This window comes from Periplaneta americana, chromosome 2 (genome assembly GCF_040183065.1).
Source record: "Periplaneta americana isolate PAMFEO1 chromosome 2, P.americana_PAMFEO1_priV1, whole genome shotgun sequence".
Classification (NCBI taxonomy): domain Eukaryota; kingdom Metazoa; phylum Arthropoda; class Insecta; order Blattodea; family Blattidae; genus Periplaneta; species Periplaneta americana.
In genome coordinates, this window is record NC_091118.1 from 11339874 (window position 1) to 11367315 (window position 27442).

Here is a 27442-nt window from a genome sequence, read left to right on the forward strand (position 1 = left end):
TTATGACATAATAATCCAAAATAACAAAAATATAATGTGATCAAATTATTACATATCTCCGTACATTTATAAGTTCCTATTTATCTGATAAGTAACCAAAATCCAGGCCATGATGATGATGGAATTTTTTGCAGCATCAAACTTTGTCTTCAAAATGAAATTAAAGTAAACCTTTATTGTGTCCATGATGTTATATATTTATCATATGATACTTCATAAACAGTAACAACAGAATATATGCAATAAAAAAAATATATAATGTTGAACTTACTACTATATGCACCTATTTCTAGTTTAAGACTGTCACCATGGGCAAGAGTTTTCGAATTATAAAATCTCTGCTTATCAAACTAACAATTTAAGCATCTCATTCAATGTGCCATGAATTGGTGGGAGGAAGAGGGGAAGTAACATAGGAGCCTTGTAATTGCGTGAAACATTTATGCTTTCGGTTGGGTATTATTATGATATTTAGATTTTTAAACAACTGGTTCTTATTTATAAGGATTGTAAATATTAATTAAATAAATTTAATGCAACTTATGTATTGTATTTTCAATATTCTCTTGTTTACGTGACAAAATAATACATACTTTTAAAAACTGACATAATAGGTTTGCAGGTTCAAGAATTTTTGGCATGGTTTTCTTCAGGAGGGAAGTATACGGCTGGGAGATTGGCAGGACGTGTTCGTAAATTTACAGCACATGAAAGAATCCAGTCCCTGATAGAGAGCTGCAGGCAAAATTCGTCACCCACTTCTCATGCCACTGAATTTAAACACCGAATCAAATAATATTACTACAACAACACATGGGACATGGTGACAGTTGAATAGTATTCTCTTTGCATGTATACAAACATTTACACTGGCGTTTATTAGAAATCCCAGTAAATTTTTATGGTTTCACAGTGACTTTGATAAATAAACAAAAGAAAGACCAATATCACGGAACATTTGATGCTGTTCAACATGCCTATTTTCCATTCAGATTCCTACTTACGTTGCAGCATTATTTAATTCTATTTTAGTGAATTTTATTAATTTCACTCATGTTATGGTAATAATTTCATTTGTTAAATAAAAAGTTGAAAGTAACGTTTCATTTTTTATTGTTATTGTTTTGTTTAGTTGATCTTTCACCTTTTATTTGCACAATTTTTAGTATATCGACATTATGCTAATAATACAATCACAAATATATGTTTATTAATTATTACGGAATAAAATATCAAACACAAAGAAAGTAATAATTAAAATTAAGTTGGAATGTAATCCATTAATATTTTGCATAATTTCTCAGGATCAATTAATTCTGACCCTGCCATGTTTCCTGGAGTAATTACTCGAGAAAATAATGTTATAAAAACTTGCTGGAATTTGTAATGAATGCCAGTGTACATTATGTTTCTAATTACAAACGTACAGATATATGAAACAAGAGCAACAACAAAATACCTATATATCATAGAATGCAGTTTTTAAAATACTTTGTAAAATATATATACTACTCAGCAAGAAACACTCAAATATTAAACTAATTCTTTATATTCTTTGCAAAAGTGTTACACAGAGAAGTGGATATGAAACTTACCATATTAATTAATTACAATTTCCTATTTGGAGTAAATGCAGAAAGATTAATTCGAGAATCATGACAGCTTTAGAAGAAGCAGTATTTATAGTAGGGGCCTGTTTCATAAACCATTCAGCTGGACTACCTATAATTTGAAAATATTACATGTAATAATAAGTTAGGGAATTTACGTTTCTTAAAAATTTTTGGCAAGCTTGTTAAGTGATTGTCAACTGTTGATAAGTGTGATAGTAAAAATCATAAAATGGTAGTCCTGCTGAAGAAGAGAAAGAAACAGTAAGTAATAATAGTTGCAAAAAAAAAAAAGACTGCTTAAGAAATGCAAAGAAATTCAACACATGGCTAAATTTTTAGTAATAATTTATGAACTTACGTCAGGGAGACAACAGATAATTTAATTTTAATAAATTATTAGTAACTTATATTATTATGTACCATAATACCGCTCAATACGTAGTAAATATACATCCATAGACAGTTGCTAACCACTAGGATCGCTAATATCGCCTCATTACAGACAATGCAAAATAGTACTGGCACAGTCTTTTGTTCCTAGCACCCTCACAACTCAAAGCTTCCTGACTGTATATACTAGACTGTGGTAATACAATAACATAAACTGTTAATACCTTTCTTTAAGGTAACAATTACATCTGAATTAATATTAGAGTATTGACGAGATTGTTTATTAAATGAACATAAACAACAATGCGTGATAAATAAAGATCAACCATTTTGTGCTGATGTCTTTCGTATTTCCAATTTTAAATCTTAAAATGAAGTTAACACAGTTCTTATATGTATGTTCCATATTATAATAAACAGTTCTTCAGAATATATTAATTTACTACGTCATTATTTTTTTCAGCATCATTTAAAAAATATAAAGTTGAAGAACGAAAACAAATCTTAACCACATCTTTATACTTGCCAATGTAAAAAAAAAATCTCTCAAGTGAAATAAAACAAAACTCTAACCAGATAAAAATTGGCCTTCTCCCATAGTTGCCACATGGTTCAAAAGTGAGTGCATGGGCTTTCTGCATTTCACACCACATACATAAATCATAAAAATGGTTTAGTTTTATATGCATTACTCCGTATAAAACTTATGAAAACGTCAGTGCTTATATTCATACAATGATAATACATAAAAAGGAAATTTTTATATAAATCTAAGATGGTGAGGTTGTGAACTGCAAATACAAACATGTAATGGAACCTGTACCAAATTGCAGGACCTGGACAATAGACTATGACAAACCTACATTACTACTAATAAAAATCCTTATATAGGCAATGAAGATGCATATGGTTACAGGCTTATTTGTGTAGAGAGATTATCAGTCCATAACCATAACATAAATAGAAACTTCGATATTTTGACACATCACACTTGGGAGAAAAAAAAAAGGTAAAGGTATCCCCGTCACATGCTAGGAAAGTACTTGGGGGGGGGGGGGGCATGGAGGTAGAGCCCCATGCTTTCCATGACCTCGGCACTAGAATAAGGTGGTGTGGTCGGCACCACGCTCTGACAGCCTTTTATCCCCGTGAAGGACCCGGTACTCAATTTTATAGGAGGCTGAGTGAACCTCGTGGCCGTTCTGAAAGTTTGGCAACAAGAAAAATCTTGTCAAAAAAAAAAAAGTACGTAAATAATTGAAAATAATCCTCAAAATTGTAGCACACCATTCTAGAAACATAATGTGATCACTGTGAAAGCTATAAACCCACCCAATCTGTCCCTTCTTATATACTCCGATTACTATGTCCTATATTTTTACATAGACTGACGGTGTAATCCAGTGGTATAGTCCGGGTCAGCTTATTTCATACCCTAAGGGTGAAACCTAACCATTTTTCTCCCATTACTACATATGCTAATGGATTTTGGTGATTTTTTAGTTTCCAGGTTGAATTTTCTTTTGCCAACTTCGTTTCGAATTTCGATACTGACAAATACTACAAATGGTAGTGATTTTGTAACTGTTATGTTGGCAGCTGAGACAAACATTGTTGGTACTGAAGTTCCCTGGAATTAAAATTATACTAGATTTCTGAGCTGGTTACTGTAAGCTAGTGAAATTTGAACATTGTAGTAATTATCTATACTAATAATAAATCTGTAGCCGAAATTTTTCTGGTAATTTTCGATTTTCCAAAAATAATTGGTCCTAACATATATAATTAACCACCCTGAAACCGAAAATCGCATTTTTGAAATTTTTGTTTGTATGTCTGTCTGTATGTTTGTTACCTTTTCACGCGATAATGGCTGAACCGATTTATATGAAAATTGGAATATAAATTAAGTTCGTTGTAACTTAGATTTTAGGCTATATGGCATTCAAAATACTTTATTTTTGGGGGGTTATAAGGGGCCCTGAATTAAATAAATCGAAATATCTCGCTTATTATTGATTTTTGTGAAAAAAGTTACATAACAAAAGTTTCTTTAAAAATGATTTCCGATTCTTTACAAAAGTTTGATAGGACTGATATTTAATGAGATAAATGAGTTTTGAAATTAAAATAACGCCATCTAAGACGGTGCAATGAATTAAGAACAAATGACTTCGTCTATAAGGGGCCTTGGACAACAACAATCGAAACAGGGGCCTTGGACATCAACAATCGAAAGCTATTAAACATAGCCTACAGAGAATGTTTCTGTGTTTGTATGAAGTAATATCAGAAGCTAAATTAATCGATTTGTATAATTAATTATTATTTCACCATTGGAAAGTGTAGTTTCTCTAGATGGACATAATGCTATAATGTTATTACAGTAACGTCTGAGTAAATCGAGGACAGGTAAGATTAAAATAGCTTCTTATGCACAGAAAATTTGATAGGCTATTTTGTAAATTCGTTTTCTGTATTTCGTAAAATAATATTTATATACACTCATTTTAATCTCAGAGAATTAACGAACAACGAGAGTGTATTGATTTAGTATGCAGTAATAGTACGTTAGCTTAGCAATCCATTATTTTATAATTCAAATTTTAACTATGCTCAATTGAATCGTGTTAAAATACATAAAATATATATGTAATAAATGCAATGCAAAAAAAATTGGGTAATGAGCGAAGCAGATTATCTTGCGCTGTTGTAAAAGTTGTTCCCTGGATCAAACGTCCTATTTTAATTATGTAATTACTTTATATTTATTTCTAACAGGTGCAGCGGAGCGCACGGGTACGGCTAGTTAATTAATATAAATATTAATATTAATACATAATAGTTATTTTTTGTGTTGCATTGTGGTTACAAGTCAGGACTATAGTCAGATAGACCTAAGTGTAAATAAATATAACATACTTGGGTATGATAATGCAGGTGGGTGATTGATAGAAATACCATTTCACATTTTAATGAATTTCTTTCGTGTTTAAAGTTTTATTACAATAATGTCAAAAAGAGGAAAAAGCATGGTAGCGACAACACCAAGAAAGCGTAAAGCGTGCTGCGAGAGTGGGGATAACTTCCCCTACTGGCGTTCTGTTCTTTCAGATTTAACCGAAAGAAGATAATGAAAAAGGAATTATGCTCACGTAGACAGCAATTATAACTAGAATAGCAAAATTATTGGGAGTAAGTATTCTTAAGCATACATTTCATCGTGATATTCGATTTTCGGAGTTAGTACTAATAATTTCATGAGGTAAAAAAAAAAGTACATTTTTAGGTTAGGTCTCGTGAATCAATTGTCTAGTCAAACCAATGAATTTCATATTGCCAGACAAAATACTTAACATGTTGATCTCTTTCTCGTATAGTTGGCCAACGAAAATATGTTGCAAATTACTTAGAATAACCTTCCAACATAAAGGTAAAGCACGGTAAATAAATAAGGGATAAACTCCAGAACATGGATTGCACCCTTTCCCTCTTACTTCAAAATTCCAACCTTGTGCACACAAAATAAATTATTGGCACTGAAAAGTGCCTTTTCGTAAATATAATGATGCGCATTCGACAAACGCAGACAAATCTGCTCTTTTTAGTATTTTAAGACACAATTTAGTAGGTGCAATCCATATTCTAAAATTTTTCCTAAATAAGTCATTCAGAATGTAGGCTCGTGATTTTACTTCATATGGTGATATCTGATAACAGTTGGCAACATTGACAAGAATGCGATATTTGCTGTTTAGGAGCTGTTCTTAGTGACCCTCACTATACCACCATTATGCTGTACTCCTTCCTCTGCTATGGTGCATGGTAAATCTTTGATCATAGATTATAAGAGCACTCCATTCTTCACTATGATCCAGGGTAAACCTATCTATCTACTAAATTGTATACATGCAAGGCACACCAAACGTCTGAACAAACCCAACCTAACCTGTCACTGATCCTTGAACTTATTTTTCTTTCTAGATATTGGCAGTACTGCAATACTCATTTCAAGAGTCATCTACTGTTGAGATATTTTGTGTGAGTGGAATTGTGACAGTGTAATGTACGAAACAGGATTAGGGCATGTAGCACATATGGGTGAATCCCAAAATGCATATAGAGAGTTAGTTGAAAGACCTCAGAGAAAAATACTTTTGGAGAGGCAGACACGTAGATGGGAGGATAATATTAAAATGGATTTGAGGGAGGTGGGATATGATGATAGAGACTGGATTAATCTTGCTCAGAATAGGGACCGATGGCAGGCTTATGTGAGGGCGGCAATGAACCTGCGGGTTCTCTAAAAGCCATTTGTAAGTGTATGAAAAGTGATACTTGTAAAGTTATTCCATCTCTCAGTTTCATTTGATCATGAAATAATGCAACACAAATCAGACATCAGTTTCCGTGTGTAGTGTGTCACAAGATCGAAGTCTGAATCCACAATGTTCTGTAATTATATTAAGGTTAAAAAATATGACTGTTTAAAGTTGACACTAAGATTTCAAACGGTATTCATGTGATTAACTTTAACATGTCTGCACTGTTTAATGAATATGCAGTGAGTGTAATTCTGCTCTGCCAGGTTAAACAAACCATTATTATTATTATTATTATTATTATTATTATTATTATTATTATTAACAGTGGTGGCCAGTGGACATAAACTCTGGAAGGCCATCCACAAGGCTTGAATGCTGTGCAGATGTGACACAATCTGTCCAGTCAAATCCACATGGAAATGTGTTGCTGAGTTTGGAATACCAGAATCAACCATGCGGGAACACATGAAATTGGACCTGAAATTAGGGTTGCCAGATATTGAGATGGGAAATGAGGAACACCTTTTACCCACATTCAGTTTCTTAGAAAAAAGATTTAGTGTGTAAGAACAGAATTAATTCATTCAATGTTTTCTGACAATGTGCAGGTCCTTCACTGCAAACCCAGCATTTTCCAATCTTTCCTATTTTCTGCCTTCCTCTTAATCTCCGCATAGGATCCGCATGTCTTAATGTTGTCTATCTGATATCTTCTTCTGCCCCGAACTCTTCTCCTGTTCACCATTCCTTCCAGTGCATCCTTCAGTAGAAATTTTCTTCTCAGTCAGTGACTGAATACATATAATTACTCTTATTATGATTTATGCATTATATATTGTAATTATTTATCACGTCATATAATTATATTGTGAACTTACTCTTTTATTTTATATATAGCTATATAACCTGTATTTTCCACTTGATTATGTTAACTAAATAATTTTATATCAGGTTTTCAAAATGTTCACCATGCACTTGAATGCATCTGTCTAGTCTTCTCTTCAAAGACCAAGAATGCGTTCGAGCAGTCCTACCAATGGCGGCTTCTCAAGGGGGTTGCAGGTTTGTACACCCCCAGTAATGTTGCTAATCTCCTGGCTTTGTTACTATTAAAAATATAATTTTATTTTACAATTTTCATTCATGACTATCTGCAGCTGGCGTCTTGTTATGTACGTCTGCAGGAGCCTCTGAGCCTCTTGGTTTGCAGAGATGTTGAAAACCTAGGAAAGGTAGTTTATAGAGATGTTCGGCTAGTGCGGGGACAGGGAGGGTTAGAGGCGTGGTCTACTGCTTTCCTCATTGAGAACGGTTTGTCGCACTCCCTGACATGGACACCAACGTTAATGCAGAAGAAACTAAATTCACTAGGAAAGTATCTGTTTCATCTAGACATTTGTCCGAAGTAATAAGCATGAAAAATGTATTCATTCGGAATCTGCATCTACGGCACAATACATAAAGGAGCTTGTATTTTGCTTTAAAGTTCTAAGAGTTGTTATTCTGACAATAAGTGCTGCTATCTCCCAACAGCCTACAAAAGCTGCATTTGAATTTTATGAACGAAAACGTTGCACTTGGTACTTTGTAGTATTCTGATGACGATTCTGTGCTCAAATGTTTTTCATGAGGGTAAATCCCAATATAGAGAACTCCGCCCATGACCTCTTCCACTTTTGGACTTTCTGCATAAATAGATATGCTTATATTTAGTCATTTTACTTATTAATTGCATATAAATTAGCTTTATATGTATACGCCCTCAGGTATACACGGTTTTAAATTTTAAAGTAAAGTATGTTTAACTCCTCTTCGATATCCATTGTGCACCACCATATTTTCAAACCACCAGCCGCCACTGAGTCCTACATCCACTGTTCACCATATCGACTGTTTGGATATCGTCTCATGCTTAGAAGGAAATGGGATGGGGAGAGTATGGCATATATACGAAGCATGAGTGTTGTCGCTTTACTGTATCCAGGCAATCGGTTCACTGGTGGTCCCAACCAACAAAAAAAATGACATTATTTCGTAAATGGTTAATTTTGGGACTTATATTTACTGAAACTTTCTTGCTTCTCTTCATTTTCACTTAACATTCCTACATTTTTTAAACACGCTGTATATGCGAAGAATATTCAAACCCAACGTGGCCTGGGTGACATACATGAATCTGATGCTGACAGATGGCCGTTCTTCAGTCCTGATGGAGAGCCAAATTCCATTTACATTGTACACAAAACACTTGTCTGTGAGCTTAGCAAAAATGTATAGTTCCGATGGTTAATGTAAGTTAAGTCAGGAGGAGAATTAGCTCTTTTAGTGCGATAAATAACAAAAGACTAACACAGAGCAAACATTTTAATACTAAGAACGTGAACTGCGTTCGAAACCTTGGTGCCAAATTTAAATAGATTCTTTAACATCCTGTAGCACAAGAAGTCTGACACTGACAGACACAGATTTCTATTCAAGAAATGTTCCAATCAATCCCTTGTATCAGTTCTCAAGGTTTTGGTCAAATCTATTTGGATACTTTATATATACAGGGTGATTCAGGAAGGAACAATAAATATTTTAGGAGGTGATAATATGAATTATTCTGAGTTCCAGAGCTCATACAAACACGTGTCCAATTTTCAGTGGGTGTGTAAGTACAATTTTTTTAATGTTACACATAAAAAGCGTTACAAATGTATGAAGAAATGACAAATGACAACATACTATTGATTATGTACAAAGGAGAGGGCAACACTGTTCATAATGGGTGTAGAGAACAGCTGTTTGTAGTTTCCTTGGCTGTAAAGATGGGTATGTACTTCCAGCATGACGGAGTTTCTCTACATTTTAGGCTGTCAAGCGACACATCATCCAAATCTCATATTCCCCGAATGAGGGATAGGCAGCGGTGATCACAAGCACTGGCCACCAAAGTCCCCAGACTTTATTCCTGTCGGTTTTTTTTTTTTTTTTGTCTATGGGAGTTGACCACACCCCACCTCTGGCTACTAGCAACAGGCATCTATAATGAACACCGATCAAAATACCCCTCATTTCTCGTGAAAAACAACAACCGAATAGACTACAGTGGACTATAGTGGACTTTATGTTGTCAGCAAACAGCTGGATACATTAAGAAGATTGATTGATTTGTCTATGGGAGTGGATGAAAGGTGAAGTGTACAAAAACAAAGTAAATACAAGACATGAACTGTTCGTTCACATTATGAACAATGGAGCCCTCAAAAAAGATGACCTCAAAAGAGCAATACTTATTGTTTTCAACAGAGTGGAAAAGTACACTGAACTGTTCAAACGTACTGATACCATGTAAATAAGCAATAAATGTAATCATTAAGTTATATGTCTTTCCTTCTTGCTACTAGTAACACTTGTTACGCATAATATTCAAACAACTGTATCTCCACATCCATTGAAAAACTTGACACATATTTATATGAACTTTTATACTCATAATAATCAATACTATCAACATCTAAAATGTTTACAATTTCTCCTGAATTACCCAGTATATATAACAATGAAATGAGACTCCATGCTCATTACAGTAATAAGGTATGTGATTACAACTTAAAAAAAAAATCAAAATCTTTCTCAACTCCTACCACTTCCTGGATATTATTTAATGGTAAAAATGAGTGAACATAGGTACTTGAAACACTGCAAGAGCAATGATCTGTATTTTCTATATCTCAATGCATCTGACACATTAAATGCATTAAGAACTCTATATCATGTGTGTGTCTATATATACACACACACACACACACACACACACACACACACACACACACACACACACACACACACACACACACACACACACAGAGCGTTTGCCTACAGGTGGGGCCAGGAAAGCAGCCTGCCTGCGGTGTCGCTTGCGGGAATCGTCTATCCGTAAGCTTCCGCTTTCTATACTATACTCTGTAGGGTTTTAATTTTAAAAGTTTAGCAGCAGTAAAGACTGATGTTTTTGAAACACTAACTTCCTGTGAAACACTTCTTAGAGATTTATTAGGAGAGCGTGTAAATGATGCACTGATTTCATCAGTTTTTTCTTCCGTCAATACTCTTTGTTTTCGCTTAGGAATTGTAGCATTTATCGACCCTGTTGTCCTTAATTTGTTAACAAGACGTCTAACAGTTTCTATACCCTGAATTGTTGCACCCGAATATTTCACTTCAAATAGCCTACGCACCTCTCTACATGACTCTGTTTCACATATGCATCATACATAAAAACTCTTCGTTCAAGTGTGAATTTTGCGTTTTGCATTGTTAACAAGTTTCACACACACGCTGAATATTTAAGCAACTGTGTCAAGAAACTGCACTGTACGTGTTAAATACTGCAACATCTGGCTCACAACTGATAACTTGTCGACCTTGATGTCCTTGATTGTCGAGCGTGTCTCAACAACTGCGCGCACAAAGCGGCGTATCAGTACATGCCGCTTTCCTGGCCTCACCCGTAGGCGAACACTCTGTGTGTGTGTGTGTGTGTGTGTGTGTGTGTGTGTGTGTGTGTGTGTGTGTGTGTGTGTGTGTGTGTGTGTGTATATATATATATATATATATATAATCTGAAGCAAAATTAAGTACAGCTGTCACAAGGAAAGAATAGATTCACTGACGTCTCCAGTGAAGCACGTAGAAGAGTCATGGCTAGAGTGCTGCACTGCAACTTTCAACATTCCCAACCTCCTCTCCACCAGAGGCAGACAGAAGCATTTTCACTTAACTCGTGGTGTCAGAAAGGTGAGAAACGAATTCAGTTTCAGTTGGGGGTGCTAAGGGGCAGATGGGAGTTAAAACCAGATGTCACAGAACTGTCAGAAGTCGTTTCTTTTCTGGTGACAGCTTTAGTATATCTTGTACTACAATAAAATAATCTAAACAAACTGTTCAGTATGAAAAAAATAAGAGAAATCCTTATGCATTCTCAAAATATCAAACCTGAGATGTAAGACACAAAATCTTAATCAATGTCTTGTGATCCTCGCGTGTTTCTTGCTTGTCCATATAATAAAATATCTTGCAGTGACTTTTAACATATCACAGGTGCTTGCTTCATTACTCATGGAGGCTCCTAAAATTGAAGAAAAAAAAAAACAAGTAAGTACAGATCTTGAAAATGTACATTACTAGAGTATATACAGAATGCGGCAAAAAGATCTGACGTTTTTAGGTTGGCAGTAACTGTGCCTAAGACAGTCGCACAGCGGTGGGAGGGTAGGGAATGAAGCCATTATTGATGTCATTTCAGTTGCAATGGATCTGTGGAACGCATAGCAACAGGCGTTGCCATGGCGATGTTTTTCAAAACAAACGATTCAGTATTTCTTACATTTCAATGTGGGTCGACATGGGCGAGTTCCCAGCCGTTTTATTGTGGGAAAACAATTTAAGAACGAATTTTTCAGCATCAAAACGTAAGTCAACAGGAAGGCCAAGGATTCTCGTATGCCAGAGACGTGGTAGGTAGGCAGAGTAAGACTCCAGGAGTGCTTTAGAAAAAATGGACGTTATTTGGAAGGTGTAATTTTCGAAACATAATTTTGTTCTTTGGTGTCAGTAAATGGCAATAATGCCTCTTTTATATAAGTATAAAAAAACTTACATTAAAATACAATTGTGTTGTCTCATTTTAAAAAAGTCAGATCAATTTGTCGGACCCCGTACAACTTACTAATGACTTAAGGAACCTGGAGGTTCATTGCCGCCCTCACATAAGCTTGCCATCAGTCCCTATCCTGAGCAAGATTAATCCAGTCCCAATCATCATATCCCCACCTCCCTCAAATCCATTTTAATATTATCCTCCCATCTATGTCTCAGCATACCCAAAGGTCTTTTTTCCTCCGGCCTCCCAACTAACACTCTTTATGCATTTCTGGATTTATCCATGTGTGCTACATGCCCTGCCCATCTCAAACGTCTGGATTTAATGTTCCTAATTATGTCAGGTGAAGAATACAATGCGTGAAGTTCTGTGTTGTGTAACTTCTGCATTCTTCTGTAACTTCATCCCTCTTAGCTCCAAATATTTTCCTACCCACCTTGTTCTCGAATATCCTTAATCTCTGTTCCTCTCTCAAAGTGAGAGTCCAAGCTTCACAACCATACAGAACAACTGCTAATGTAACTTTCACAACCATACAGAACAACTGCTAATGTAACTTTCACAACCATACAGAACAACTGCTAATGTAACTTTCACAACTGCTAATGTAACTTTCACAACCATACAGAACTGCTAATGTAACTTTCACAACCATACAGAACAACTGCTAATGTAACTTTCACAACCATACAGAACTGCTAATGTAACTTTCACAACCATACAGAACAACTGCTAATGTAACTTTCACAACCATACAGAACAACTGCTAATGTAACTTTCACAACCATACAGAACAACTGCTAATGTAACTTTCACAACCATACAGAACTGCTAATGTAACTTTCACAACCATACAGAACAACTGCTAATGTAACTTTCACAACCATACAGAACAACTGCTAATGTAACTTTCACAACCATACAGAACAACTGCTAATGTAACTTTCACAACCATACAGAACAACTGCTAATGTAACTTTCACAACCATACAGAACAACTGCTAATGTAACTTTCACAACCATACAGAACAACTGCTAATGTAACTTTCACAACCATACACAACAACTGCTAATGTAACTTTCACAACCATACAGAACAACTGCTAATGTAACTTTCACAACCATACAGAACAACTGCTAATGTAACTTTCACAACCATACAGAACAACTGCTAATGTAACTTTCACAACCATACAGAACTGCTAATGTAACTTTCACAACCATACAGAACAACTGCTAATGTAACTTTCACAACTGCTAATGTAACTTTCACAACCATACAGAACAACTGCTAATGTAACTTTCACAACCATACAGAACAACTGCTAATGTAACTTTCACAACCATACAGAACTGCTAATGTAACTTTCACAACCATACAGAACAACTGCTAATGTAACTTTCACAACCATACAGAACTGCTAATGTAACTTTCACAACCATACAGAACAACTGCTAATGTAACTTTCACAACCATACAGAACAACTGCTAATGTAACTTTCACAACCATACAGAACAACTGCTAATGTAACTTTCACAACCATACAGAACAACTGCTAATGTAACTTTCACAACCATACAGAACAACTGCTAATGTAACTTTCACAACCATACAGAACAACTGCTAATGTAACTTTCACAACCATACAGAACAACTGCTAATGTAACTTTCACAACCATACAGAACAACTGCTAATGTAACTTTCACAACCATACAGAACAACTGCTAATGTAACTTTCACAACCATACAGAACAACTGCTAATGTAACTTTCACAACCATACAGAACAACTGCTAATGTAACTTTCACAACCATACAGAACAACTGCTAATGTAACTTTCACAACCATACAGAACAACTGCTAATGTAACTTTCACAACCATACAGAACAACTGCTAATGTAACTTTCACAACCATACAGAACTGCTAATGTAACTTTCACAACCATACAGAACAACTGCTAATGTAACTTTCACAACTGCTAATGTAACTTTCACAACCATACAGAACAACTGCTAATGTAACTTTCACAACCATACAGAACAACTGCTAATGTAACTTTCACAACCATACAGAACTGCTAATGTAACTTTCACAACCATACAGAACAACTGCTAATGTAACTTTCACAACCATACAGAACAACTGCTAATGTAACTTTCACAACCATACAGAACAACTGCTAATGTAACTTTCACAACCATACAGAACAACTGCTAATGTAACTTTCACAACCATACAGAACAACTGCTAATGTAACTTTCACAACCATACAGAACAACTGCTAATGTAACTTTCACAACCATACAGAACAACTGCTAATGTAACTTTCACAACCATACAGAACAACTGCTAATGTAACTTTCACAACCATACAGAACAACTGCTAATGTAACTTTCACAACCATACAGAACAACTGCTAATGTAACTTTCACAACCATACAGAACAAGTGCTAATGTAACTTTCACAACCATACAGAACAACTGCTAATGTAACTTTCACAACCATACAGAACAACTGGTAATATAACTTTCACAACCATACAGAACTGCTAATGTAACTTTCACAACCATACAGAACAACTGCTAATGTAACTTTCACAACCATACAGAACAACTGCTAATGTAACTTTCACAACCATACAGAACAACTGGTAATATAACTCTTTTATATATTCTAACTTTCAGCTTTTTGAGAGCAGACTGGATGGGAAAAGCTTCTCAACTGAATAATAGCAGGCATTTCCCATATTTATTCTGTGTTTAATTTCCTCTCAATCATAGGGTACATAACATATTATTATTATTATTATTATTATTATTATTATTATTACCGTATAACTATTATTATTAGGTAATAGTTGTTAGTTAGCAAATTAATAAATTAATAAGCAAGTAAATAAATAGGTAAATGAATAAATTTTAAATTAAATTAAAATAAAAATTAAACTGGACTAAAATTAAAATTAGATTAAATAGAAATAAAATAAGTAACAACAATAAGTAATAACAAACCAACACAAACACCACGCGAGAATAAATACATAACATTAACATATCACAATACCAATACTCACAAAATTGCAACTTCATTAAGAAAACTAAAATACAAGATAGCATACAAAACAAATAACACAACACAGAAATATCTAAATAATCACATCAAACATTCAAATAAATACAATTCAACTGGCGTTTACAAAGTAAAATGCAATAGTTGTCCACATTTTTACATAGGACAGACAGGAAGATCCTTTCACACAAGATATAATGAACATATTAAAGCTATAACCAAACCCTATATCACATCAAATTACGCAGAACACATTATCAACAATAATCATGACAATAATAATATAGAAACAGATATGGAAATTCTACATATCACACCAAAAAGTCCACAGTTAAACATCCTAGAACAGTACGAAATATATAAACATACAATAACATACTCACAACATATACTTAATATACAATTACAGTTCAATACCCACACATTATTCGAAATCATGATCCATAGCACAGAAACAACCACCCTCACCACAGGAGCAACACACCCCCACCCCTACAACTGACGAATGCAAATGGCAGAATGCAAGATCAACAGGAACAAAAGTAGTTCATAGGACACTGAAGATGACGCAGCGTCGGCGTCAAAACGGGCCGTCTAAGATACATAACCTTTTTTAAAAATTTTAACACTTTTAACATGAAGTTAAACAATTTTAAGTCAAATTAATTAAAAAAGAAATAAATGGATAAATAGTTAATGCACATTTCTGAAGCTAGATGAGAAATATTATACTCACAGTTCATGCTTGTACTTCTGCAGCAAAGCTTGCTCATTTTCGGTGGGTTCTCTCTTCTCAATGCGAAGCTTCCTCAGAAGTCGTGACTGGGCGTAGTCGGTCACATCCAGGAACTCCTCTAGTCCAAGAACTGGAATCTGAAACACAGTCACATCACTTAGGAACGTTTCTAACCCATGCAATGCACACTCCACACAAAGCACTTCACTAGTCTCTTCCTTAGTTCTTCCTTCAGAGCTCCTTTTTCTATTAAAAGCTTCCTTTACCATTGCTATCCTCCTTTTCACTTCTTGGCAGCAGCTCATGTTACTGCTTACAGTACATCCCAAGTATTTGAAGCTGTCCACTTGCTCTACTGCCTCATTTAGAATTCGCACGTTTACAGTCTTTATTTTTCTTCCGATAACCATGGTCTTCGTCTTGTTGGCATTTATCTTCATCCCATACTGCTCACAGCTGTAATTTAGCTCCAGTAGCATCAGGTTCGTTGGGTTGTGTGTGTGTATATTTTATAATACCAAGTTTTACAGTACTAATACAAGATTAGTAATGGTTATAGGTGTGATTTTATGGTGACTATTACACTCTTACTATGTCATACTACTTTTGACCAATAAAACGGTACGAAAGGTCGTATTTCAACCAATCATGGCTGCTTATCGCACAATTTTATCGCGTCCCTAGCATTTGTTTAATTTCATCGCGTCTCTAGCATTTGTTTCTTTGCTTGCCAACATTTGAAACTGCGCAGGTCTGGACGTCAAAAAAAAAATATATATATATACAAAATTACAAACCACTCCCAGTCGATGCACAGCAGTTTCAAATATGACTCGCATTGGCATTCAAGAACAAGAATTAATAAAAATCACTGATCATACCTATGCATCTGCTGAAATCCGATTTACAAATAAATGAAGAGCACCATTCGGAAATCCTGAATAAGTTGAATACACCATGTAGGCCTAAATCAACGAGTTCCACTTCTATTACACACAAGTCCAATATAACATCAATTGAACCACCAACCACATTCAAATTTGAAAATTGTACATTCAATAATTATTCCTTTTAAAATTATTCATGTTTATTTTTTATGTCATCGTCGTTAATTAAAACTTGTAACACTTGTGTACATTATATTAGTTAGGTTATGTTATAGCTTCTGCTATATGATATTATGGATAGTCACGTATCAGAGATTGTTTAATATTAAGATTTATTGAAAATCATCTGTCAAGTGACGTTGATTACTGGGATTCGGATAATTGAAGTGGAATGTTGCATTTTAATAAAAATGAAACTGAATCAACAAAGCCTTCTTGACTAGTAACATTGCCATCATGTGTGTATAGATCGAGAACTTCTCGACGAGAAGGCATTGCTTTTGATTATTTTACCCTTATTTCGGTGATTAAAACACATATTACGCACTCTAAAGAAACTTAAGAAACAATAAAATTACATCTTTTTTAATTATTATTGAAACAATCCTCTTCAAACTAACAGAAAATTGTTTGCATCATTAATTAAATTCATAATTCAATTTCATTCGACTGTGAGGGCCTAACGGCACTGCCTTCTTGATGTCACAAAGGCAGTCTGGTTAGTCTGGAGGCAGATGTGCTACCACAGAGTTAACTCAGTGGACTATATGTAGAAATGTTCAAGTATATCTTATGACGAAGAAAATTTTCACGTTTTATTTGGAAGAGTAATTTTTCGTGATAATTCTTCATAAAATCTATTCTTTTGTTGAAAATATCGTTATTATGAAGTAATTTTTTTGCAAATATATTTCATTTAATTTTGGACTTAAATAATTAAGGGATTTGCATTTTCCAGGCCTAAAATTAAGTTTTGAACACATTGTTTTGTACAGTAGTGGCAAAAAAAAAAACCCAGACCGACCCTTGTAGCTGATTTCAAAGCCTTGTTCACTCCAGAGCACGATAGACTGGTAACTGAGACTTCCGTGGTTCGAATCCTGCCTGGGAAGGAAACTTTTTTTTCTTCCTTATTCAAATTTATTGCCAATACTTTTCGATTGCAGTGATATTTTACTACTTAATTAACTTATTATTCCCAGAACATGAATTTTACCAGCAATTGAAAAGTATTGGGAATAAATTTGAATAAGGAACAAAAAAAAGTTTCCTTCCCAGGCAGGATTCGAACCACGAAAGTCTTAGTTACCAGTCTATCGTGCTCTGGAGTGAACAAGACTCTGAAATCAGCTACAAGGGTCGGTCCGGTTTTTTTGCCACTACTGTACATCGTTAAAACTAAAAAATCACATTTCTAGTAATTGTATGTTTTGTGTAAAACAGTAGACAATTAATGAAGGTTAAAGAAAGTCGGAACTTACGGGTTTAGAATCCCCAAATTTTGTTACTACTTCTGAAAAATGAAATGTGGCAACCCTGGTCAAAGAGCATCCAGTTGGAAATCACAGCGATGTAACGTAATCTAACCTAGTAAAAGTAAGGCTACATCCAGCACGTTGCCATAGTTACCTGTCGTAGAAATTCACCAAACTTCTGCTTCGCAGGGCGGGTGCCTACTTGAGCAGCTGCAGGAGAAAGAGCCCGCTTTCCATTGGGCACTGTGTTACCATTCTTCCACTTCAAGTCTTCTTCCTCCTTGAGTTTGTCTCTCTTTGGGCAGCTACAGATTCGTACCTTCATCTTGTGCCGTCCAAATACAACCCCACTGCATGGGAATAAAAATGTAACAAAAATTATTTGTCAGAGAAGTAAATATTTAATTTTCAAATAATTTATTAGATTAAACAAAATTAGACACTCCTTTTCCCTTTAAGAGCAGCTTTTATGAAGACTGCAAGGATCGAAAAAATATGCATGGAAAACACCAGGAGATTATCCATTCCTTCTATAAATAGAAACATGTTGTTGATTCTTCTGACGACAAGAAAGATGATTAGGATTTATTATCTGATGAAAACAGTACAGTGTAAAAGACATGTAAGGTAGGTGTCCGTGATATGGCCATGCTGAGGTTTGAGAATTTTTCTAGCCGCCATTTTGAAAAAAAAATGTAAACCACTTTTTTCTTACTCGTTCTCAGTCTAATGGACTTTCTTAAAACAATTTCCTTTCCCCATAAAAATATCTTTAATTGTCCAAAAAGTCCCAAATTCCAAAAGTCTACCTAGTGGCCATATCAGGAACATGTGCACACGATATGGCCACCCTTGTTCCATGTTCTACAAATCGTGATTGTTTTCAGTTTGATAGCGCAGTTGTGCTAAAATTAAATAATTTTGGTGTAAAATGAATAAACATGACACTTAATAATCTTTTTTATAATTCAAAAGTGTAGTTAAAACAGGTTTTTCCATAAAAATTAAGTTGTTTTTATTAAAATACAAAATTTTTGCATAATCCCTATAAGGCATGTAAATTTGTCAGGCGAAAAAATAAAAGTGAAATGAAGTTGATATGGCCATGGTGCATTTGATATGGCCATATCAGGAGCAGGTAAGCTTTCACGAAAATCGTTTGATTATGAACAACTCGTAAAAGATACGCCATCAACGACAACACCAATCAACAGAACATTAAAAACTGAATGGAGTACGATGGTTTTCATGAAACAAGTATTTGAAAAACATGCATAAAACAAAGGAAACTTACCAGAGAAAAATAAGAAGAGGTCACATGAAAACCGCAAAACAGGCAACTGATGCCATATTGCTCAACCTGACTGGATGGAAAACGATCAAGTGACATACCAGGATGTCCTTTCACTGGATGCTGCTGCAATTTAGCGGATTTTTTGGCTAACTACCTCACAATGGGGGGGGGGGGGTGGCCATATCAGGAACATGGCCATAACAGGAGCACCCACCTTATATTTATTTTCTTCACGTAATTAATAAATTAATTTTGATTGAATATTTCATGCTCAAAGCTTAACACCATGATCCGAGGTTAGTCAATGCCACAAAATTGCTCACAATTGCTCAAAATGTATACAGTATATTTATATCGGGCTTTCATTCCAAAACTCTGCAGTCTAAGTAATTATTTATTATAATTTAATTCAATTTAAACAAACAAAAAAAAAAAGTCAATTTAGATATTGATGGAGAAGTTTAAAACCAGTGTTAATTGCATTTTGTTTCACATCTCTCTGAAATTTCAAATGGCACCTCTATATACTTAAATTTGAAAGAGAATTCAATTTTTTTATACATCTCATTCATTTGTTCTCACATCTTTTGTTTCCTATCATCACCTGGCAACCTGGATAGTTGTTATTGTCAGCTGCTTGTAGGATGAAAACACAGTTTATTTTGGATAATTTCTTGAATTTAATTAATCGAGGTGATTTCTGTTCTCCCTTGAAGGACACACACCATTTTTAAATAATTTTATACCCAAACATAATTATTACATCAAATGCTCAATTGTTTGTATACATCTGAAGTCTGATTAGTGGAATATATCAGCAATGTATGCAATGGAGAGGGAAAGGAACTGGCCACCCTACCCCATAATGTCCTGGCCTAGCTGCCTCGTAAGTGGTGCCTTATTGGTATCACTTGTGAGATTCAGACCTGTCTTTGGACAGTTGATTGAATAACAACTACTTACTTTTCATTTTCAAGTGTGAAAATGACCTCTATTGGGCGCCTGGCCATTCCAGAAGTACATGAATTCTTGCACATGAACTTAAATGCAATGGTCACCCATTCAGACCCTGCTTGTGGGGCATCCAGGGCCACACGGACACTTCGTCTTTTGCTGCTTTCATCAAAATCATAGATGGCTTTTGGACTGTCGATCCTCATAACATGATCCAAAACTGCGTCCAGAATACCTGCAACAATCCAGCATCAATCTTAGGAATTGTACGAAACGTAAGAGAATGTATCATGACTGGTTTTATAACCTTCAACAGAATCGGACAACTGTGAATTAACATTAGTTTGAAGGGTATAATCAGGAAAATAAACATGAACCCAAGTGGTATTTTTAAACTTTTAAATCCTACACGATGAAATTTGTCCACAGACTGTGAATCTCAAATGAACGAAATGGACAATCATAAATTGTATAATATTTATAGAATACGTGAGTATTCTTAAATTTTATGTAACATTAGACTTAATTAAAATAATTTTAATTCTTTTTATACTGGAATGCTTTTTTTGTCTTAAAATGGAACAAAATCATTTGAATTTCAGTTAACTGAAACCCCACAAGCTTCCACCAACTGTTTTCCAGTGGCACAGCGTCAATGTAAGCTAAAAAGCTCAGCTTCCCCAATTAATAATAATTTCATAATAAACCTGCAGTTTATGAACAAAATTATTGATTAATTTTAATAGAATTTATATTTACGCGTTAAATATTGTGATGCGGCAGCTCAGGATGATTTGTGATGCAGCAGTAAACAAGAAGCCTGCACACACCAGCTTCCAAGCAGACTGGTTTCTTACACTCATTCTTCTGTGTAATCCACCCCGCAGATTTTCCATCCTTTTCTAACTAAACTACCCTGGTTGCAAGGCTCGCAAGAAGCTAGCTTTAACATTGAAATTAAGTAGTTTCCGAGTTATCCCTTTTCGTCAGTTGTGTTCAGTTGAAGTGTTAGTGTGCACTGTGGCTGATATAATAAATAATGAGTGAAATAACAGTTCCTGACACTAATTTACTTGAATTTTTAGGACAATTATCAAGACTGACTTAAGAACAAAAGTGCGATTTAAAAAACAAATGACTGTGTCTATTTGTTAGAGATATGAAATCATATTTTACTACGTACCATTTGAGGTCATGCCTTATTGGTGTTACTTACGAGGTTCCAACCAATCTTCGGACTGCTGATTTAACATTGACTACTATTTATTTTAAGACTGTATTTTTGTAATATGTTTTCTCATATGTACAAGAAAAACAACTTCAGTTAGCTTCCCCTGCTCAAAATTTCATGCTATGCCACTGCTGTTTTCCAACATTTGCCACAGACTCAACTGACAGTCGGGACTCGAACCTGCGATCTTAGGCACGATATGCTGGCTGCACAAATCTTGTGCACCAAAAAACTGCTCGGCCTATGAACCCGACATGATTTTACCCAATTATGTAGGTATAAGAACTCCTGGTTAAGAGTTAGAAATCTGCATGTGGTACAAATCTTTCGGTGTTTAACAGAATGTCTCAGTACTTAGAATTTACTGATGACACTGTTATTTTATCTCGACTATTGCTTTTTGGAAGTGAAACATGGATATTATCTGAACGTGCAATTACAACCATGTACACTCACCTTGATTATGGACATCATTTTGACAGCGATGGTGGAGACATCTAACGACAGGTTCCTGGAATGCCTCAGTTCCACAGTAGACAGGCAAGGCTCGAATGTAGAGTCCAGGAGGTGCACCGTCACATTTGAAGCCAAGGTGGATGGCGGAATTCATGTTTATGAAGAGTTTGTAAAGGTCGTACGAAAACTGTACACAAAGAACGTTTTATTACTAAGACACTGGTATTAAAAAAATTGAGATAATACGCACATATATTATATACATGCGGTCTTACTAATAAAAACTCTATATACAGACGTTTAACTGTCTTATATTTATACAATGAGTAGCTCGTTTATAAGTCGTGTGTAAATTCCTTACTAATAATCACTACATACGTCGTGTGTAACAGTATAACTGTTACACAGCTACGTCATAGTTTCGTCATTACTTCCTTACAAAAAGTAATAGAATATCTGAGGTTCTCTATTGCATCCGGTAGAGCGCTCTAGTGTGGCGTGTTAAGTATCGATAGTACAACTGGTTCTAATCGATTACCATACTATATTTTGGTCAAAGAGTACAAGCTACAGCAATATTATTTTAATAATTCTATAACCTTTGGTGTGTTCTTCTAGGCATTTATCATCATAAAATGACAGTCGATACGAACAGCTGTTACAGAGGCGGCCATTTTTTCTCTATATACAACATTTAAACAAGGGGTTTCGTGTATACTGCAAAGCAATTCCCATTGTATAGTTACAGCCTGTTTATACATCCATCGCTTATGCATGGTTTATTAGTAACGTTTTCTGTCTCAACTCTACATAAGGCTCGTATAAAAACTATACACGGTTTATTAGTAAGACCGATGGTGTTTCAAATAGATTGTAAAAATCTTCATATTGTGACAGCAGGGAATCGAGCATGCGTCCCGCAGGAGGGATGGCATGTGACGAGACTGGCGGCAAAGAGGGGAAAGACGCAAGTCGGCAGCCACTGTGGCGTGGCGCGGCAAAGGAAGTTGCGCACGCATCTATTGCAAGGGCATGTGCGGTGTGGTGCGAAGCAAAGGGGGGAAACTGGAAGTTTCGAAAAGCCACGCGAACCGATTGTTGTAACGAGATTGTTCTCGAAATCGTAATTTCTGGAAAGTGTGTTTTAACTAATAAAAAGCGAGCAGCCTTCAAAGAGAGCCAGTTTAGAACAGCGAGTCAGTCTTGTCAAGCAGCAGTGGACGAGCTAGGAAGCCAGCCTTCGAGACCTGGGTTCGACTTGAGGAGGACCGCAACTGTAGCAGCGACCAGGCGAGTGCGGTGTATCCGGAACTCTTGAGTTCGAGTGCAGTGGACTGTCTCTGGAAGTCTTGGGTTCGATATACCGTGAACTTGAGTGAATGAGCTAGAAGAACTAGCCAAGGCAACGAACTGTGAACTGAGAACTGACAGTTTTGTTTTGTAAATAGTGCTTTGTGAACATTAGTTGAGATTAGCAGTACATTGTTGTTCTCAATAATCCAAGTGAATTGTCATTGTCGTCTGTGGAGTGCAATAACGAATACTGTGTTGATGTGTGGAGTGAAATACTCATTGTTGACGGGAGTGTTTCGGTTTAGTTATAGAAAGTCATTATTGTTGTGAATAAAAGCAACATTGTGTTGTGAATTAAAAGCCACAATATGGTGGCAGGGCAGGACATTTTGGGCCAGGGAAAGCATGTCCACTGAAGCCACCTTTCAGAGCTACGTCACTATAAATGTGCTAACTCCTGCAGGTAGGCAAGTTGCTCAAAATTTAACGTCCCTTTGGTGCCTGATAAACATACATTCCCCATATCAAACAGCTCCAAATGTCCTGCACTATCACCCCACAAAGTTGCTTCCCTTTTAAACTGGGCCGTCGATATGGCATTACAGATCGAATATGTAACCATGCTTGAAGGGTTAGTGCGCGAGCAGATTCTGCCGAGGAACCTTAAGGTCTCAGCCCCACCATTTTACTTAACAATAAAAGGGAAAAGGTGACCAAAAAGGGATAGAGAAGGAAGAAAAAAGTTAGGCCTAAGGAAGAGGGTGAAGAATAGGGGAAAAGTAAACAGATAAAAAAAAAGGAAACTAATAAAAATGGAAGCACATTGATGAGCTTAGGAACAAAAGGAAAAGAGGAAGAGAAGAATAAGGTGAAGAGAAGAGGAAGAGAACGACTAGTAGAAGAAGGAAAAAGTAGAGACGAAATATACTCACAACCCAGTTTTTTCCAGAAGATCGTCCATCGATCTGAATTTCAAAATTGTATGGCCCTACATACTCCTCTGTTGCTGGCATGACACATGTCGGGGATGGCGTGCTTGGCAGTGGTGCCAACAGCTGAAAACAAGAATCTAGTAAATGCAATGTAACACTTACACCTAAATCATCTTAATCCATTGTTAATCTCCTCTTTTGTTGTATGTTACAAAATGAAATGATGATGATGATGATGATGATGATAATAATAATAATAATAATAATAATAATAATAATAATAATAATAATAATAATAAAGAATGTTTATTCACCAATATAGAATTCTCGACATCTGAAAACTCCAATGCATGCAGCTGTTCAATATCTATGGAATTGACCTCTTCCACCTGTACATCAGCAGTGTAGGGATCTTCAACCTGAACAGTGTTGATGATTTCTGCGTATTCTGCAGTCCTTAAAATTACACAAGACACATACATTAATATTGCTGTGAAATGTAAAGAATTTAGCAACATTGTTTTTACTTTCTCATTACGCTTACCAAGTATTTTTCAAAAATATATTTCAAGATTGGTTGGATTTTGTTCATATTCAGTATCTACGAGTCAATTTATCAGGGAATGATGTACATGAAATATAATAATTTTAGTACTAGTCTGTCTGTGTACAGCGATTTCTACTAAACTATTGTACAGATTTTGCTCATATTCAGTATCTACGAGTCAATTTATCAGGGAATGATGTACATGAAATATAATAATTTTAGTACTAGTCTGTCTGTGTACAGCGATTTCTACTAAACTATTGGACGGATTTTGTCCATATTCAGTATCTATGAGTCAATTTATCAGGGAATGATGTACATGAAATATAATAATTTCAGTACTAGTCTGTCTGTGTACAGCGATTTCTACTAAACTATTGGACGGATTTTGTTCATATTCAGTATCTACGAGTCAATTTATCAGGGAATGATGTACATGAAATATAATAATTTTAGTACTAGTCTGTCTGTGTACAGCGATTTCTACTAAACTATTGGACGGATTTTGTTCATATTCAGTATCTACAAGTCAATTTATCAGGGAATGATGTACATGAAATATAATAATTTTAGTACTAGTCTGTCTGTGTACAGCGATTTCTACTAAACTATTGGACGGATTTTGTTCATATTCAGTATCTACGAGTCAATTTATCAGGGAATGATGTACATGAAATATAATAATTTTAGTACAAGTTTAGCTAACAAGCTATCGCGTGGATTACAAATGGCACTACCGGTATACAAATAAGTTAATATCATTATTAGCAACAGCAACTTACAGGACAGTCTTGAACTCCGGAGGCAGAATATCACTCTCCTGGCTGCTTGAAAATGATTCTGTCATTCTGCTACTTAGAAATTAATTCCTGAAACAACACATATACATTTTATGCAAATTCTCATTCATGGTAGGAACTGAAACTGTGTTTTGGACTATGTAGTACCTAGCGTAAATTGCATTGCTGGTTAAATTGGTGACTTTAATCCACATGAAGACTATCTTTGCATTAATAATATATATATTTTTTTTATTTTTAATAGTATTACTCAATGATACAATGGAAGTAACAAAAATAGTAACAATAAAACTAAGTTGTCCTCTTAATCCATAAAAGTCTCCACCATTCCTTATTTCGTTTACTGTGTATAATTTATATTAACAATATATGTTCAGGCATCAGTCAACAAGATCTGTTCAGTATACACGCGGTAATTACTTACACATAATGTCAACAAAAAGGTATCAGGCACCATTCCCGATTTGCTTTTCAACATTAACTTTATCTTCAACACTTAAAACTTTTTTCTTTCCACCTTGCTCCATTGTCCTGAATGTAACACCTGTCTGCAAACTGAATGTCTGGATTACAGTATTGCCAACTATTGTTTGTGACTTAGCCACCCAACATCCCTACCAACTACATGCGAATTCCTCACAACAACAATCTCTGTTTAATAGGACAACCCTCTTTCCTTAGAATTCCAGTTCTTGGCCCGTAAATGCGTTCGTCACAGCAAATGGAAACGGTATTTTGTCACTAATATTATTACTAACTACCTGTATATTCCTCCCAACAATAGCCTAGTCTCTGTTTAATGTATGCAGAACATGAATATTTAAAGGTAAATCCTGCTATAAGGTACCCTCGAATGCAATAGTTTATGACATGTACGTTGTTTCCAGTCGCATTACAATATGGTGTGCTGCTCCAGTGCTTTTATTACATAGTTTTGAATGTTTCAGTAAAGATTAAGGTAGGTCCATACCAACATTAGTAGTCATTGTTCCAGTGTAGATATTTGATTGTTATGAACATATTGTTGAAATTGTTTAGGTGATTTTTGACAGTCCATAGAGGGCTAAGACTAACCAGTCGACTGCTGACTTCACGTCAGCGGAGGTAAACGATCATCCTACCATGTCTTCTAATATTAATGATCAATTTATCGACAGCTGTGTCAATGATATATTGTAAATGTAAATGTGCAAATTTTCAGCATATCACCGCCACTTCATAGCAACGCCATATTGTATTTCCAGTTCAGGTAAAATTACTCTATGAAAACATACACCCCCGACATTTCTTAGCAATGCAGTATTGTATTTTTGGTCCAAAGAAAATAAAACAGAGCTTCTAAGAAGTGGTGATGATGTGCTGAACATTTACTGTAAACAAAACACTTGTCTGCTATGGGCGCATTCTTCCTATATAAGAAACGACAGCACTTCGGGCGGGCCCACCCCAAAGCTCTTTTATCCCTGCTGTTATTTCTGATTTGGCCTTCATTAAAATAAACACACGTTATTCGACATAACACATTTTGGGTTCAGGTTCAGTCCGGGACTTCACTCAGTGGGCACCCAGTCTTTACGTCAAGTCAGCATCACAGTGGTGCTTACCTCAGTTTTCTAACACCAGATGAACAATATTCAGTAATATATCTAATAACTTATTAGAATCTTACGATACTTCATTAATTAATTAATTAATGTACATATTTTACATTCTAAATATTATAATATGACGCAACTTTACACAACACAGCATCCCAGACCTCAGACCATATTCGGAGTCGTCAACA

At 35.3% G+C, this 27442-nt stretch overlaps 1 protein-coding gene across 3 annotated transcripts; it reads right to left on the reverse strand.

Moving 5' to 3' along the window:
- Positions 1-155: 155 nt before the first annotated feature.
- On the reverse strand, positions 156-27442 carry LOC138713291 (cellular tumor antigen p53-like). Of its 3 annotated transcripts, none has more exons than XM_069845275.1 (9): positions 27261-27442; positions 25639-25725; positions 24624-24765; positions 24310-24432; positions 22085-22271; positions 20407-20632; positions 18304-18499; positions 15788-15924; positions 156-11441 (listed from the first exon to the last, which is right to left on the reverse strand). In XM_069845275.1, exons 2-9 carry the CDS (start codon positions 25701-25703, stop codon positions 11426-11428), a joined length of 1092 nt encoding a protein of 363 aa, XP_069701376.1. In that variant the 5' UTR covers positions 25704-25725; positions 27261-27442; the 3' UTR covers positions 156-11425. The 3 variants fall into 3 exon arrangements, with proteins under 3 accessions (XP_069701376.1, XP_069701382.1, XP_069701390.1); XM_069845281.1 differs by having other exon boundaries at positions 27392-27413; XM_069845289.1 differs by lacking the exon at positions 27261-27442 and adding an exon at positions 26081-26105.